Consider the following 15,866-nt stretch of genomic DNA (forward strand, 5'->3'; position numbering starts at 1 on the left):
CTTGCTTTATCTATTGTTATTCATATGTGTATAAATAATGTTTGCAGTTAGAACGCTCGCAATTGTTCTCTCTCTCACTCTCTAAATTATATCATATTCCTACTAAATGACTGTAAGGAAATGCACATTACTCATACGCCCAGTGGGCTATGACGAATGCCAGCGTAACAACGAGACGCAGCTTGAAGCGAGTGAACAAATGATTAAATTGTCCACTTCTGTCAATTTGTTATGTCACGACGAACACCTGACCCCCCGCCCGCCCACACCATTCGGCTAGCCAATGCAAAAACGCAATTGCCGCCAGTTTGGCTGCTACTTTTGAGGTCTGCTGTTTAATTAAAACATCAACTGAAGCATAAACAATGAATAATTCACAACATTATGATGTGCATGACCTGTGCGGGCGACAACTAGAATGAGTGGGCGTATATGTGTGTGTCTCCGTCTCTGTCTGCGTGTGTGTGTGTGTGTGTCTGTGTGTGTGTGGTTTGCCATTAGTTTTTGCAATTGCCAGCGTTCAGCGTCGGCGATGCCAGCGACTTTTATGCAAATTGCTTATGAGGTGCCAACAAAAAATGCTGTAGAATTTTGGGAGCGTATTAAAATTGGCGCCTAGGCTATATCCGGCGCAGCCAATCGTGCCTTACCTAGCCCCCCCCACACACACACACACACACACACACAGACACACACACTCAGACACTCACACACAGTCATAGAAGCAGTTGCCTTAAAGGCTTTAAAAGCAATTTGTATGCATTTTTCGTGGCACATGCCAAAACCTGGCAAAAAGAAAGAACAAATTTCGCAGCGCCTTTATAGAATTTGTCGTTTATTTATTTTACCTTTTATATTTTTTTGCTGTTTTTCCTTTATTTTTTTTTTTTGTTGTTTTTGTCATCTTGTGATATTTTTGCCCGTGTGGCATTTATAGTTTTGCGTGTGCGAATTTAATCAAAAGTCAAAAGCATACGATACACAACAGGATGCGCCAGGACATGCTGGGTGCGTGTGCCTATGTGTGTGTGTGTGTGCGTGTGTATGTGCGTGTGCGTGTGCGTGTGCGTGTGCGTGTGCTGACCCATATAAAAGCAAACACCAGCAAATAACTGCGAGCGTTGCGAGCGACGAGCACAAAAAGACTCATCAAAAACTCATAAATTTGCAATTTTCGACACATGACAAAATAAATTGTAAACAAAGCTGCGCTAAAGCATGAGCCGACAAAAACAACAACAGCAACAACAACAACAACAACAACAACAACAGCAACATGAATAACAAACATAAAAACAAAGGCCTGCACACGGGGCGTATGAAAATATTTTTGAAATGTTGCCGTCCGTACAAAGCCGATGAAGCTAAAATGTGATGATAAAGCTGAACCTGATGCTGCAGCCGAAACTGTTGCTGATTTCCATCATTCAAGCTATAAAAAGTACTCAATCAGCCCAGGTTAGATGCCTGCAACGTTTTGGCGTGCGATATAGTTTATATAGTTTATACATATACATAATATTATGGAGACATTAAACATATGCGAAAAACAAGTGCACATTCAGTTCGGATTGGTTCTTGCCAAACCCACGAAAACATGGTCGCTGGCTCGATTCAATTATCGAACCGACTTTCTGCCCTGTGTTTCGGTTTGTGTACCTCTTTTTTCCTCTATACGGAAGCCCACAGTTTGTGGCTCATTGCTTGCTTCGTCATATGATTCATTTATATGTTAATTGCCCGCTCTGCGATAAATATTCAAAATCGTTCATATTTCCTTAGAGTCATATGAACCAGTAAGGTTCGGACCGGGCTCAGTAAGGTTCAGCTGTGTTTAATGTTTGGTCCGTATTAAATACGACAATTTCGGGTTCGAACCAGTTCATTTCAATTTCACACATACACACACACACACACACTTTTGGACACGAACCTGTTCGGCTGCAATCATCAGGAATTAGAAAAACTTAAGATCTCCTCTGCTCACATAATCGATAAATATCGATAAAGCCTTTATTCCCAGTCAAAAATTATAAATCGTTTAAATTTTTGTTTAATCTGAATTTCCAATTACAGTTTACCCTGCAGATAAAATTGTCGTAAATATCTTTAGAGAATCTGAAAATTTGTAAATTCTTCTAAAAACTGTAAGAATATAATCTAAATATTAAGTTACGTAGAGCTTTAATGGAGTCTCCCTCTCTCTCTCTCTCTCTCGCAATATCACTCTCTCGTTGTTTCTCCCACTCTCAGATTCGTATTCTCCTTTTTGCGATCTCACAAGTCAGCTTTCACTTCGCTTGAATCATGCACAGCTTTACGAGTTTTTTTTACTGTCTGTTTATACTCCCTGAGTCATGTCCATATACTTATAAAGTAAGTATATATAAGTAGTAAGCGCATATCGAGCCCGATTTTCTTTGAATCAACGATCAGGGGAGTTCAACGTCGCTGCGGCTTAGCGCTGATAAATCAAGGTTCACATTGCGCGAATTGGACAAGGCGTCGCCTTGCTGTTCGATTGACAGTCGAGGGTAGGCACAACTATCGGATGCCCTGTTACTGTGTAAATGTGTGTGCTGCAGTTAAATGGGATTTAAAGTATAATGCAAAAAGCTTAGATATGCATTTACCACTGGATATGGCTTTATAACAACAGTTCCAAACAAATAGATACCCATTAATTGCACAAAAGACAGGATATGCTAGTCGCATAGAACAATTGCAATTCTTGTGGTTTCGCAGCTAGTCATGCCCAGTTCGAGCTAAAAGCCAGCGTATGCATAATACTTTTTATTGAATTAAATATTTATGTTTAAATATACACACATATATATATATATATATATGCATATTTTCTCATCTTTCTCGTACGTTTGGCAACAATGACTTTCATTTAGAAGGCACACATACACATGCAAATAGAAGCACATGCATACATACATGCATAGACAATGTATGCATGTATTATCACTCGATATCAATTTGCTCCTCACACTGTTCCATTGTCGCAATTGGAATGCATTGAAATGTGAATTGTGACCCAAGCTGTGTGCTTTTTGCTGGCAATTCGAGAACGAGAATGAGACGTCGACGTCGACGTCGAGCTTGTGAGCGTTTTGCAACCGCAAGAGCAGCAAAAGCAGCAAAAGCAACAATAAGAAAAAGTTCAACTAATTAGCGCAAGTGACTTTTGGAACCGTTGACGTCGTTCCGTTGCCGTTGCCGTTGACGTCGACGTCGACGTCGGCGTCGCTACCTTCAATTGAACGGCGTCGTCGGTGTTGTTTTCGTTGCTTTTGTTGTTGTAGTTGCTGAACAGCTAAATGTTGTACTTGTAACAAAAAAATAAAAAAAAAAAAAGAAGGCAATTAACACATATTTCATAGAGCGCGTCGCAACCGGTTCAATTTCTAGAATAGCCCCCGAAAAGTGCAGAGGGACAGACAGCTAGCTAACTTACACATAAATACATAACTTTATCAGTGTGTGTGTGTGTGTGTGCGTACATATAACTGTACATACATATGTATGCGCATGTATGTATGTGTGCCTGTGCTAATCTTTAAATTGAAAGAAATCTCAGTGGCAGCTTCTGAAGCTGAGAAGCTATATGGCATATATTTCGCGACCGGCGCTTTTAGTTAGCAGGCGACGTGCGGCGCGAAGAGAACTCAATAAGAAATAAATAAATATTATCAAAAAGCTTGTTGCAATAAATGAAATGTATCAATATTGTTGTCGCTTCCGCTCCCTCTCGCTCACGCTCTCGCGCTCGCGCTCGTGCTCTCTTTCGATCCGTTCAGTTTGTACTTTTGTTGTACTATGGTAATTCAATGGACGTCGTGAAACGTGCAACAGTCGATACAAAAATAAAGTGCAGCCAACAAAAAGCCACTGCATACGCAAACACAAATGCAAACACAGTGACAAATACAAATATAAATACAAATGCAAATACAAATAGTATTACAAATACAATTGCAAATATAGTGCTTAAAGCGCGATAAGGCAATACTTAATTACACACACACACACACACACAACACACCTATACACACCCACATACTCCTCCACACAAGGGCACCGCAAATATAACGCCGATAAGCAACGCTGCTTATCAGCTTTGATACCGTTGAAGCTTGCGGCGCTCGCCTCTGCTCACTCTGCCATTCGCTCTCTCGCACTCTCTTCCTAAATCGTGCGCGTCACTCTCACGCGTAACTGTGCTGCTGGCAACAAAAGCATACGCACAGTTTAAGCACAGCTGTTGCCGTCGTGCAAGTGTCCCGAACGAAGAAGAAGCATCTGACCGCAGCTGCAGCAGCAGCAGCAGCAGCACCGACAACAACAACAACAACAACAAGACACTCAGGGCGCAGCTTAACACTCTGGCATTGTCGCTTATGCAAAGCAACAACAACTGTCGCTTATAAATGAATTCGTGTTTATCCTAGTGCACGTCAAAAGCAATTAAAACAAGTGCTCTAAAACAATAACAACTAAGTATATACATACATAAATAAATACATACAAAGGCAAACGTATCGCGTCTCTGCTTACAAAATCAACGCTAAACTGGGACAAAAACAACAACAAGAACAATCTTACAACACTATCAACTTCGGCACTACACAACACAGAGAGAATCACAATGGCTAGAGATAGGCTGCCAGAGCTTTTGCAGGTAAGTTTAAGTGCAAATTGTTTTTATTTTTGCAGTGAGCTTCGATAGTTTCTATGTGTGAGAGAGAGAGAGAGAGAGAGAGAGAGTAGCGTTCGATTGAAAGTGTAGCTTCTTAGGCAAATACAGTGTGGCAAAATGCTAAATGAAAAGAAAGATGAGCGAAAAAAGTATTGCAAAAGTCCTGCTAGATCTTAATTAATTGAATTCCCCAGGCATTGTCAATTGTTCTTCTGGAAGATAGTGTCGCGATGCTTTAGAGTAAACTTGATAGCAGGTAATGGCTACTTACATACATAAATAGCATGCATTATATGTATATGCTTTTTGCATGTCTAAGCTTACAACTTGTTATTTGCCTGCAGAAACGAACAAAATACAGTACGCTCAGCGTACAATGGAATCGCATATGCAACTTTTGCAGCGCGTTTAACAAATACACTTCGATTTCCGGCTCAACTAATTTACGTTCATCAGGCCTCAGTATGCTGCTCGCATTGTATGTTAGCTCCATTTTGTTGCACGCATTCATTTCGCCGGCGTTTACAAACACTACGCGACATTCCGCGTCCGGCCCTAACACTAGCTCGCCATTCTGGTAGCCAGGAGTTGGGGGACGTGTTGTTTTTGTTGGTTTTGGGCGCTTATCAGCGTACACCTTGATTGCCGACAGATAAGAGCGATAAAGTAGCCCATGAGGGGCTATCCCCAAGCCCGCACGCTCGTTCAATTCCAATTTGTTGGCCAGCCTTTAATATTCATTACACTACCAGATTGCGCATTTCGCACCCGCGCCCGCCCCCAACAGCACAGCTTGTGTGAGAGAGAGAGAGAGAGAGAGAGAGAGAGCAGATCGCTGGCAAAAAAGCAAGAAAAAGAAAACAGCTTCAAATTGAAGCACGAAGTTTTAGTTAGAGTTGCGTCGGCGTCGCTGCAGCAGCGATGCTCGAAAACAATTCTGTTTTTGTCGAGCTCGAACCGTTAACTGTTTAAGCATTTTGTTAACTGTTTTGCAGCGCTCGCTCAGCGCCAACTCAACGTCTTCGTCCTCGAATGGTTCATTGTTGCTCAACGTTTACAACGCGACCACCGAAACACTCAGCAACAACAACAGCAACAACAACAGCAGCAGCGACAACAACAAGGATCGCAGCAAAATGTCGCAACAGGGTACCAATGTGGATGCTATACTGAATCCGGTAAGTCTGTGTGTGTGTGTGTGTGTGTTACGTGACACGAACAGCACGAGCTACATATGTATGTGTGTTAATAAATCAAATTAATGCTAAAATGAAAATTAGAAAATGTAAACAAGTAATTAAAGTATAAAAAATATGTAAATTTAACAAATAAATAAAAAATTACAAAATGTCGTGCGTGTTGCCGCACGCTCCCATCTCTAGTGGGGACCAGAACCTAGAATAATAACAGTACAAATATGTGTATGGCAAAATGTCGTGCGTGTTGCGTGCTCTTTCAGTCCGATATTTGGCTCGTGCCGTGTTGAGTAAACACCGACACGATCCCATCTCTATTGTGAACATCAAAGAAACCAACTGCTTTGATTCGAAATGTTTATCATTATCGTTTTTGACGGCCGCATGAATCAGCGACGTCGTCAATAGCAATCGCGGCGCATTACTTCATCGTCGAACCCGTGATAGGCGAAGAAATGGCTTACAGCAGCTTCTAATTAATTAAATACATACAGACAAATTTATCAACATCTAATCTAATTATATTTGCATGCCATTTAACTGTGACTTAACACCCCGCCCCCATGCACCCACCAACAATGTTGCGCCTCACACATGTCTAGTAGAGTGTTCAAATCAAGAGTTTACAGTTAGCGTTACGTTGAATGACAACTCCAAAAGTTGAATGAACCCGCAAACCAGCATGCGCCACAATCTTTGAAACACTTTAGAACACTAATAAAGTATTTTTAACGGACATCTTGACTGCACGGAATATTACCGCCTACTTATTGAATAAGAACGTATAAATCGGCTTGGTCCGAAAGCGGTTTTGTAGTCTTATTTACTTCGTTTGGTCTGGCTAAGTAAATATTGTCTTTTAACTATTTTGACTTATTTTCAGCCAAATTAGAAAAGAGTGTTGTATAGTTAAGATCGGATGATAAAATCGTGACTTATTCAACACCATATTCTGCATTTGATTAATTTTCCAACAAACACATTTACAGTATTCGGAAATACGACATCAGCTCTCGCAAATCGCCAACAATCTGGAGGCAATGGACCGTATGTCCCAGACAATCCATTTGCGCACCTTTAGTGGTAGGTACAGTTTATACATATTTACAGATACATTCGCAGTGGTCGATTAATACGTTTACACGTTTCGCACAGAGAACGAAATGGATGAGCTGCACAACAGGAACCTGCGCCTGGGCAATCAGCTAATGAACCGCTTCAGGGAGTTCAAAGCGAATCTGCCGCCAGAGACTGACTACAGCCTGGAGGCCCGCATGAAACGTACCCTATTCTATGGCCTTTACCAGACCTATATCAATCTGTGGCAGAAAAACGAACTATTCTTGCAGAACTACGAGACGAAGGTGAAGAAGAACCTGCGCATGCATTCAAAGATCAGTGAGTAAATAGCAGGGAAATGTAAATAATCAAATTGAAATTAATATCAGAATTCCAATTTGTATAGTCAATGCGGAGGCCAGTGAACAAGAGATCGAATTGCTGATCGAAAACAAAACAACAAAACTCTTTGTAGACAATGTGAGTCGTTGCATGCGGCGTTAATCATTATCTAAGCTGACTTTTAAAAGTTCATTTAGATACTGCAAGAGACAGATAAGGAACGGCAGACGCTGCGCGATCTCATGGATCGTTTCAATGAGCTCCGAAAATTGGAGAAATCCATTGAGGATGTTCATGCACTTTTTATGCGTATTCAGACGCTCGTCATGGAGCAGAGCGAAACGATACAGCGGGTGGAGTTCCATGCAAATCAGGCCACCCTTTACACTGAGAAGGGCGGCAGTGAGCTCGACAAGGCCAAGGAGTACCGGGAGAAAGCGCGCAAGGTGCGTTTAATTTAATCGTCGGATACAGTAATTGGAATTTCTTTACGAATCATTTTTTTACAGAAAAAAATAATGCTCATTGCTATACTCGTTGCAGTTGTGTTAGTTTTAATAATCATCGGTATTTATTTGTGATGCACATAAGCGCAAAACTATTTTTTTTTTTGTTTTTTTTTTTTTTTTTTTGAATTGCCCTTAAGCCAAATAAAATAGTTTTGTTAATCGATTTGCATTTAAACTGGCCGGGCGTTTTCAAATGCTTTACTCACCACACCATGTCTTGGCGGTCACACAGGGTTGCATTTAGTAAGGCTGTTAACATTACGGTGTTGTCGATGCAATGCTGCGTATTGCCGTCAGCTGATAGTTGTTTACACAAAATAACTGTTGCCCTTTGAATGTGTTGGCGAAAACTGAATTTTCCGCAATTTCAAATACCAATTTTCTGACAATTTGTAGCTTAGTTGCTGCTTAACACAATCATCCGCGATTTTGCAGTTTTAAATACATTTGACAGGCAAATGACTCGATGATGTAAATAGGACTGTACGGTAAGTAACGAGAGTAAGTATGCATTTATGTTACACTGTTTTCTTATTTTTTTTAATTATATGTTAAGTGTGAGTAAATATTGATATGTTACCAATTGAAAACTGACTGTTAGATTCACGTAATGTGCACGTTATTATGTCTAGTGTCTACGTCTACGCTGTGTTATGTTACTATGTCTAGTGAGCTAAGAGGATAAATATAATGCTACCAAAGTTTTTACCTGACATTGATTGCGCAAAATTGAAAATATGTAGAATTATTAAGCTCACAAGCAAGGTATTTATTGAAAACTTATAAAACAAGCAAGTAATTCAAACGCTAAATGCGCAAAGCACACGCAAAATCACAAACGTAAACGCAAACTGAGCAACGTAATCTTGAACTTAACATAGCTATGTTAGGCGCATGTTAACGTCCAAAATAAGCATAACCGCGACTTAACATAACATTATACGCTCCTCTAAATGCAAAACAATGAAGATAAATAAGACCCAAAACGACAACAAAACACACGCAAAATAATTAATTTCTGCATTTTGGGTAAGTGCGCAATAGAGTGCAATATAACAAGTGGCCAAATAACAACAAACAAATACGAATAACTCAAACAAACAACGATAGACCAATCAACTTCTTGACCCATTGGCGAGCGCCATTTTTTCGCTGGCGTCGTGCAAAGTTTGCTATTTAAGCGCTAATATCTAGGAATTTCCCAACGCTATTTGTGGACAAACAATTGTCACATAATTGATAATTACTTGCAGCCTGTCGGTTAGCCGTGGTGGGGGCAGCCAGTGCCAGTGGCATAAAATGGAAGACAACGCCAACATGTGTAAGAATGTCAAGTTTGCGGGCGAGCCTGTTGTTGTCGTCACCGAAGCAGCCACAAGCGCAGTCGCATCTGGAGCGAATGCATTCACAAGCAATGGCAAGGGTGTGCAGTGCAAGCTAGCGCCAGTTACCAGCGCCGTTGAGCCCGAGGAGCTGCTCGGTTCGGTTACCACACAGAATTGCCCGGGCACACGGGCGAGCGCGCGTGTCATACAAAAGATGAAACTAGATCTGACGCGTCCGATGACGCCGCCACCGCCGGAGCGTGAGCACACCAAGAAGGAGGAGAAGGCCACCCAAAAGACGCCGTCACAGTTGCGGGCCGCCAACAAAACGACTTGGACAAATCTGGAGCGCAATTGTTTCTTTGATGCGCTCAACGAATATGGCAAGGATTTCGAGGCAGTGGCCAACTGCATCAATGCCAAGCTGAAGCGACGCAACACTAGCACCGATTACAGTTTCAAGACCAAGGACCAAGTGCGCCAGCATTACTATCAAACATATCACAAGATTGGCAAATATGTCCGCTTTACGGATGGTAAGCATGTCCAGGCATTTGACGCCCCCTTCCAACCCAACCTAACTCCATTTCCAATTATGCCTTGCTCCAGAGCTTAAGAAGCTTGCCCAGGAGTTGTACACGCTGATTAACTATGGCGAAATGAGGCGCAAGCTGCAGTTTCTCTCTGAGAAGCATTTCATGAAACTGAAGCAGCTCATTTATCAGGGACACATCACCGTGCGCTGCAAGGGCAAGAATATACGCATCAAGACGCCCTCCTGCAAGGCGCTGCGTCGTCTCAATCAGTTGGATGGTGAGTCGACATAAACGAACTAACACAAACTCCAAGCTAATTACTGCGGGAAACCACCTAGATACATTGGAGGACATACGCTTGCCCAGTAAAATTGAGGTGCTGGTGAATCCGGCGAACATCGAGGCGTTTGGTCGCGTTCAGGCGTTGGCACAGAATCCACGCAGTCGCGTCATTGTGCCGCTCCACAAGAAGCTGTTCAGCTTTATTAAAATGTTTCAGTACAAATGGCGCAGCGCTGACGCTAGGCTTGCGGAGGAGCAGCTGCTGCCACCCAGTGGCACTGGCACCGGCAACACAGACCCGTCCGAGCCCCTGACGGAGCCGTTGATTTGCTTTTTACCCAAGCCAGGCGTGCCCATACATCGTCCGCTGCTCAGCATTACGGCGTATTTAAGCAGCGTCAACATATGCCTGACCGCGTACGAGGAGCGTTTGGGCGTCAAGGTGCACAGCGAGACGCTGAACAGCGCAGCAGCTGCGGCCGCTGCCAGCGCCAAGCGTGCGCGAACCGAGAGCGGCTCAGAGAAGCGTTCGCCTGAAGCCAAAAAGCTCAAGCCTCTGACCAGTTTAGCTCAGGATAAGCCTTTGGATGAACTGACAGAGGCCAGCAATAATGTCAAGGTGGAGAGCAACAGCGGCGATGAGATTAGCGAGGAGATCAATGAGCTGCTCAGTCTGAAAACCGAGGGCGAGACAGTTGAGCAAACTGCCTGCTCAAGCAGCGCCAGTAGCAATCCCATAACAATCACTGCTCCACCGCCGCCAGCACCGGCCGCAGTGCTCGCAGCAGCACCAGCGCCAGTTCCAGGCCCAACACGTGCCAAACGTAGCGACGGCTTCGGAGCTGGGAGTGGAAAAGGCGGCAAGGCTGCTGCAGCGCGCAACTTTAAGCCGCTGCTCAGCGATGATGTGATCAAGCGCATACGCAAGGGCTGGACGATATCCAATTCGGCGGATATAACCATTGGCGATTTGTATGTGGTGCTGGGTCAGGACTCCAAGCTGGAGCTAGAGTATTATTGGTGTGAACTGGAGCAGATAACGCCGAGCGGTGCCACAGCCGTCAACACAACGAGCACAACGTCGTCGTCCTCCGCATCAACATCGCTGCCCTACAATACCAATGACTGTGATAGCGTGGAACGCGTTAAGGCGATCACAACGGCGACGGTTAGCAATAAGCTGAAGCACCTGCTCCTGGTTGCCAATCTCAGCGAGCGTGTGCGCAAACGTCAATGCAATTGTGGCCACAGTTGCGATCGCAAACGCGATTTAATCACCAAGGCGCAATGGCTCAGCAATCTGGCGAGCGCTGGTACGACAACTGGCGCTGGGCCTTCATCGGCAACAGCAACATCAACGGATGGCAATGAGGTCATCTTTCGCACGCCCATGCTGCCAGTACGCAGGCCCATGGTCAATGTTATTGATCCAGTGCGTCAATTGACCAAGGTGCTCAAAATGCAACAAACTAAATTGTTTCCATATTTTCTATATTAATCGAATTGGCATTTTATATTGCAGCTCACTCGCCAGAAGATGTCACGTCAGGTTCTGGTGCAGCGTTGCCTCTTGCCGCCATCTTCAGTAGCCCAACCATACGATCTGCTCAGCCTGCGCAATCTGCAAAACGGTCTCTTTGAGCCCATTGAACGCGTCAGTAGCAGCAGTGGATTAACTACTCTATTGTCCAAACTTGGGTCCAATAGCGGTGTCAGTCAGCGACAGCAGCAGCAACAGCACCAGCCCGATGCCGAAGATCACAGCAGCAGTAACAACAACTGCAATAGCAGTGACAGCAGCGGCGTTCCCATCACAGGGCCGGATATGCCCGATTTGGAATTCTCTGTGGAGGCGACAACGCTGCCAGCCACAAGCACCACGCTGCCAGAGGACGCCCAAGATGAGAGCACCAGTAAGCTGAGCAAATTATATACACACTATAAGCATGGGGTGACTTGTACAACGACTAGTCTCTACGGCTTTCTCCATGTTGTTCCGTTCGTAAATGTTTAAAGTGGGACTTTGATTTAAGATCCGAACAGTGCAAATTGGCTGAATCCCTCTCATGAGTATGCGTGAGAGAGCCGATCTATTGAGCCTGGAGCTCCCCTTGCCATATTCTGAGCTGGGGCGATAAAACCCGCCTAATTCGTATATATTTCAAATTTGAACTTTGCCTGTGCACAGTCTATCTCTTTTCATTCTATGGTGTCAAAAAATACTATAAGAGCTGAAAGCTGAAATCTTTTTGTATAATAGTATGTACAAATGTGCTAAGATGTGTTAAAATATGCACACTATATGATTTACATTTGCTAACGACAACGAATATCGAAATAATGATTATCCTTTGCCGTGCAGCACAAAACTTTTTCAATGGCAGCGTCAGTCCGATGCATTTGTTGCGCGACTCCACATCGAATTCACGCTGGCTGGAGGAGAACATCAATGACTTCTCGCTGACCAGCCTGCTGGGACATCTGGATGACTTTGATGCCACGCGCGATATACTGGTGAGTGCGTTGTTCAGTTGGTTAAATAAAGCGATCCTAAAACGAAACAATCGTCTCAATGCAGGACCCATCATCGAACATGTCGGTGATCAGTGAGAGCAGCGTTGATTATCGTCACAAGTTTCAGGAGATTTCGGCCCTGCTGCAGCAGCAGGAGAAGGATTAACATCTGTGTTTTGCTGTCAAACACAAAACCCTGCGCGGGCTACCTTGCGGACCACTAAATCCACACAATGTTGTCACCTCTTCGATTCGATTCGATTTGCAGAGTATTCTTATAGTTATTTATCAGTTTTTAATATTTAAACGTGCTAACACACAATATTCAATTCCAAGCAAAATGAGAAAGAAACGAAAATACTACTCATCCATTTTTAATACGGATATTATTAATTTTAATTTAAACATTTACAATTTGTGATGTTGAATTTGTTCTTTTACTATTAATATTATACCCTTAAGCATACACATACATGCTCGATATTTATTTCATATATATATGTGCGCTAAGTATTACAGAATCTACTCACATTGTTTTATGTTCTAGTTACCTCGATTAAGCACTATAGTTTCTTTATTCCCGCTTTTTTTTTTTTTTTTTTTTTGTTGGTTGTAGCTAATAGGTCAGAATAGTTAGTTACTAGATAAGTTGTATTGTAGTGTAATACGAAATATGCATATAAATATAATAAATAACAGTCTATTCTGTATATATCCCCGGAGTAAAATGTATTTCATTTGTTTTAACTGTTATGAATATTTATATTTATCAAGTAGTAGAGAATTATAAGAGTATATTATTTATGTTAAGGCAATGAAAGGAAATCGAATTTTGAAATTAACAGTATTTATGTTAATCTTAAGCTTATGAAATTATTTAAATACATTATTCTGCATCATTTAAATTAAGACTCGTATCTATTTTAGGCTGCGCTGTCAGAATCGGTTTCATAACGGTTAAAGAATCGTTGAACAATTGTAATAGGGTTGTCACTTGAGAAAGTAGTTTATACCGGATGTTACAAGACCAAGTACAACATTTTTAAATATATATAAAAAATATAAGAGTAACTTGCTTAAATGTAAATTATTTGAACGCATATATGTATATATTTTTTCTTTTCGTTATTTCTTAAGTAGCTTGTATATTTTAAGTCTTGGGCAGCCTGAGAAAGTTGAAAATACTCAAAGATGATTCATAATTCAAGAATATATGAACATATTATCACAACATTTAATTTAAACTCATTGACGAAAAACACTCGATTTTGTAACAAAAAAGTCTAGTAATAAAAACAAAGTTATTTTGGTACATTTGCAATGCACGTGGCAACCATGGTCATAACTTATCTTCTAACACGTATCTGATTGTTAAATATATACATACATATGTACACACATATACATACATACATTACACTTGGATTTATAACCCTGTTATTCATTTCTACTAGCTGCTTATGTACATACATACATACATGTGTATGCTTAAGAATACATATGTATGCATGTATCACTTACATTTCTAGCTAATTCCATTTCCAGCTGAAACGCTAGCTCATCTACTGTTCTAACGGTACCTACGCATGTGCATGTGTATGTGTATCAGTATTTAAATGTTTATTTGGTACACACAATGTTGTGGGTACAAGCAACGAGAGTAAGCAAAGAAAGCGAGAGTGCGCGACAGAGAGAGAGAGAGAGAGAAAGCTGGCGCGTGCAGTCAGTGGCTGCGATAAGCGACAGCAGAGTTTGCCACAGCTAAAAACAATAGCAGCAACGAGCAATATATTTCGTTATTGGTTTTGTTTTGATATTGAGCGGTGGCAACGCCGGCGTCTGTGTCTTCGTTTACCCCTGCAAAGTGTTAATCATTTTTATTTTGCAGTTTTTAGTTTTATGATGCGTTAGTCGAGTTCGTCACATTAGTTGAGTGCCGGACGTCCCAGCGACAGCCTCGAGCAGCAGCACAAGCACCAGTAGCCGCACCAGCAGCAGCACCAGCAGCAGCAGCAGAAGAAGAAGAAGAGGCAACAACATGACAAACAAAAGCGTAAGACGTTAGCTTTGGTCCCCAGCTATTTGATATTAATCTAATCATATGGCTATTTACTTAAGCAGCCGCAGCACATTTTGAAGCTCAGCGCTGAGCAGCGACGCCGCTTTGTTGACTCCTTCGATCGGGTGTACAGTGACATAGATGGAGTTATCTATACCCTGAAAGTGAATGTGCCGAATGCCGACCAGGCGTACGCGGCCCTGGAGCGTGCCGGCAAGCAGCTCACCTTTGTTACCAACAACAGCGCGCGCAACGTTGACGACACTGTGAAGCGTTTTGCGATGGCCAACATGCAGGTGAAACCAGAGCAGATCTGGCATCCGGCTCAGACAATGGTCTACTATTTGCAAAGCATCAAATTTGAGGGTCTTATCTACATCATAGCCTCGCCTGAGTTCAAGAGGGTGCTGCGCGAGGCGGGCTACCAGCTTATCGATGGCGTAAGTAACAAGTGCTTTGGCAATCTTTGAGAGAACCGCTCTAAATCCTCAAGTGTTTAGCCCAACCAATTCATTGACGACACCTATGAGGATTTGGCACGCAACATTTTTGACAAGCAGCCGGTGCGCGCTGTCGTCATCGATGTGGACTTCAATTTGACCGCGCCCAAAATGTTGCGCGCCCATCTCTATTTGCGACATCCCGAATGCCTGCTGCTTTCCGGCGCCACAGACCGTTTGTTGCCCGTGGCAAAGGGTGTCAACATCATTGGACCCGGTGCCTTTGCCTCCGTCTTGATTGAGGCCAGCGGCAAACAGCCCACGGTTCTGGGTAAACCGGGCCGCGCACTTGGCGATATGCTGATCCAGCAGCACAATGTTACCATGCCCAGTCGTGTGCTCATGATCGGCGATATGCTTGCCCAGGATGTGCGCTTTGGCCGCATGTGCGGATTCCAAACGCTGCTCGTTCTGACCGGCGGCTGTACGCTCGACCAGCTCCAGGCGGAGACCTGTCCTGAACATCTGCCCGACTACTATGCCGACAGCGTCGCCGATTTCATACAATTGCTTGCCGACATTGCGCCCAAGGCGCATGTCTGAGGCCCACTACACCATACACCATAAGCATTCGGGATTGGGGCACGTATCTGTAATCTGTAAACGGTTAAGGGTTCTATTGTGTCATAGGTATATAGGTGGATTCGGAACGTGACCATCATTGTGGTCTCTGCAACTATTGCATTCTGTTCCAGAAACCAACAATAATTCTGCCAAGAAATGCAAATCAAACTAAAAATAACCGCAATAATACTCCAAGATTTGAATACGAAATGGTTTCGAATCGAACCATTTTTGAAAGCGAAAATATTTACAATTAAAATTCGGTTTGCTGCCTT

At 42.9% G+C, this 15,866-nt stretch overlaps 3 protein-coding genes across 5 annotated transcripts; all 3 read left to right on the top strand.

Moving 5' to 3' along the window:
- Positions 1-3,650: 3,650 nt before the first annotated feature.
- On the top strand, positions 3,651-7,950 carry Syx4 (Syntaxin 4). Of its 2 annotated transcripts, XM_002060080.4 has the most exons (7): positions 3,651-4,687; positions 5,701-5,883; positions 6,891-6,984; positions 7,057-7,299; positions 7,367-7,440; positions 7,500-7,748; positions 7,812-7,950. In XM_002060080.4, the coding sequence occupies exons 1-7, from the start codon at positions 4,655-4,657 to the stop codon at positions 7,881-7,883; spliced, it is 948 nt and encodes a 315-aa protein (XP_002060116.1). In that variant the 5' UTR covers positions 3,651-4,654; the 3' UTR covers positions 7,884-7,950. The 2 variants fall into 2 exon arrangements, with proteins under 2 accessions (XP_002060116.1, XP_070065274.1); XM_070209173.1 differs by lacking the exons at positions 3,651-4,687; positions 5,701-5,883 and having other exon boundaries at positions 6,891-6,988.
- A 763-nt stretch (positions 7,951-8,713) lies between these two features.
- Positions 8,714-13,820, top strand: crm (cramped chromatin regulator). The gene is made up of 7 exons (XM_002060081.4): positions 8,714-8,840; positions 9,065-9,672; positions 9,746-9,949; positions 10,011-11,404; positions 11,477-11,867; positions 12,317-12,468; positions 12,533-13,820. The coding sequence occupies exons 2-7, from the start codon at positions 9,111-9,113 to the stop codon at positions 12,632-12,634; spliced, it is 2,805 nt and encodes a 934-aa protein (XP_002060117.2). The 5' UTR covers positions 8,714-8,840; positions 9,065-9,110; the 3' UTR covers positions 12,635-13,820.
- Positions 13,821-14,189: 369 nt separating this feature from the next.
- Positions 14,190-15,769, top strand: LOC6636723 (chronophin). Of its 2 annotated transcripts, none has more exons than XM_015168304.3 (3): positions 14,190-14,521; positions 14,587-14,967; positions 15,028-15,769. In XM_015168304.3, the coding sequence occupies exons 1-3, from the start codon at positions 14,507-14,509 to the stop codon at positions 15,568-15,570; spliced, it is 939 nt and encodes a 312-aa protein (XP_015023790.1). In that variant the 5' UTR covers positions 14,190-14,506; the 3' UTR covers positions 15,571-15,769. The 2 variants fall into 2 exon arrangements, with proteins under 2 accessions (XP_015023790.1, XP_032295628.1); XM_032439737.2 differs by having other exon boundaries at positions 14,191-14,521; positions 14,590-14,967.
- Positions 15,770-15,866: the final 97 nt, after the last annotated feature.

This window comes from Drosophila virilis, chromosome X (genome assembly GCF_030788295.1).
Source record: "Drosophila virilis strain 15010-1051.87 chromosome X, Dvir_AGI_RSII-ME, whole genome shotgun sequence".
NCBI classification, from domain to species: domain Eukaryota; kingdom Metazoa; phylum Arthropoda; class Insecta; order Diptera; family Drosophilidae; genus Drosophila; species Drosophila virilis.

Bases quoted from the DNA above. Each gene is read 5' to 3' on its own strand.
- Syx4 (XM_002060080.4), top strand. From the start codon at position 4,655: ATGGCTAGAGATAGGCTGCCAGAGCTTTTGCAG. The intron at 6,985-7,056 runs GTAGGTACAGTT...CGTTTCGCACAG, and splicing joins CCATTTGCGCACCTTTAGTG to AGAACGAAATGGATGAGCTG. The intron at 7,300-7,366 runs GTGAGTAAATAG...CAATTTGTATAG, and splicing joins GCGCATGCATTCAAAGATCA to TCAATGCGGAGGCCAGTGAA.
- crm (XM_002060081.4), top strand. From the start codon at position 9,111: ATGGAAGACAACGCCAACATGTGTAAGAATGTCAAGTTTGCGGGCGAG. The intron at 11,405-11,476 runs GTGCTCAAAATG...TTTATATTGCAG, and splicing joins CAGTGCGTCAATTGACCAAG to CTCACTCGCCAGAAGATGTC. The intron at 11,868-12,316 runs GTAAGCTGAGCA...TTTGCCGTGCAG, and splicing joins CGCCCAAGATGAGAGCACCA to CACAAAACTTTTTCAATGGC.
- LOC6636723 (XM_015168304.3), top strand. The intron at 14,968-15,027 runs GTAAGTAACAAG...TCAAGTGTTTAG, and splicing joins GCTACCAGCTTATCGATGGC to CCCAACCAATTCATTGACGA.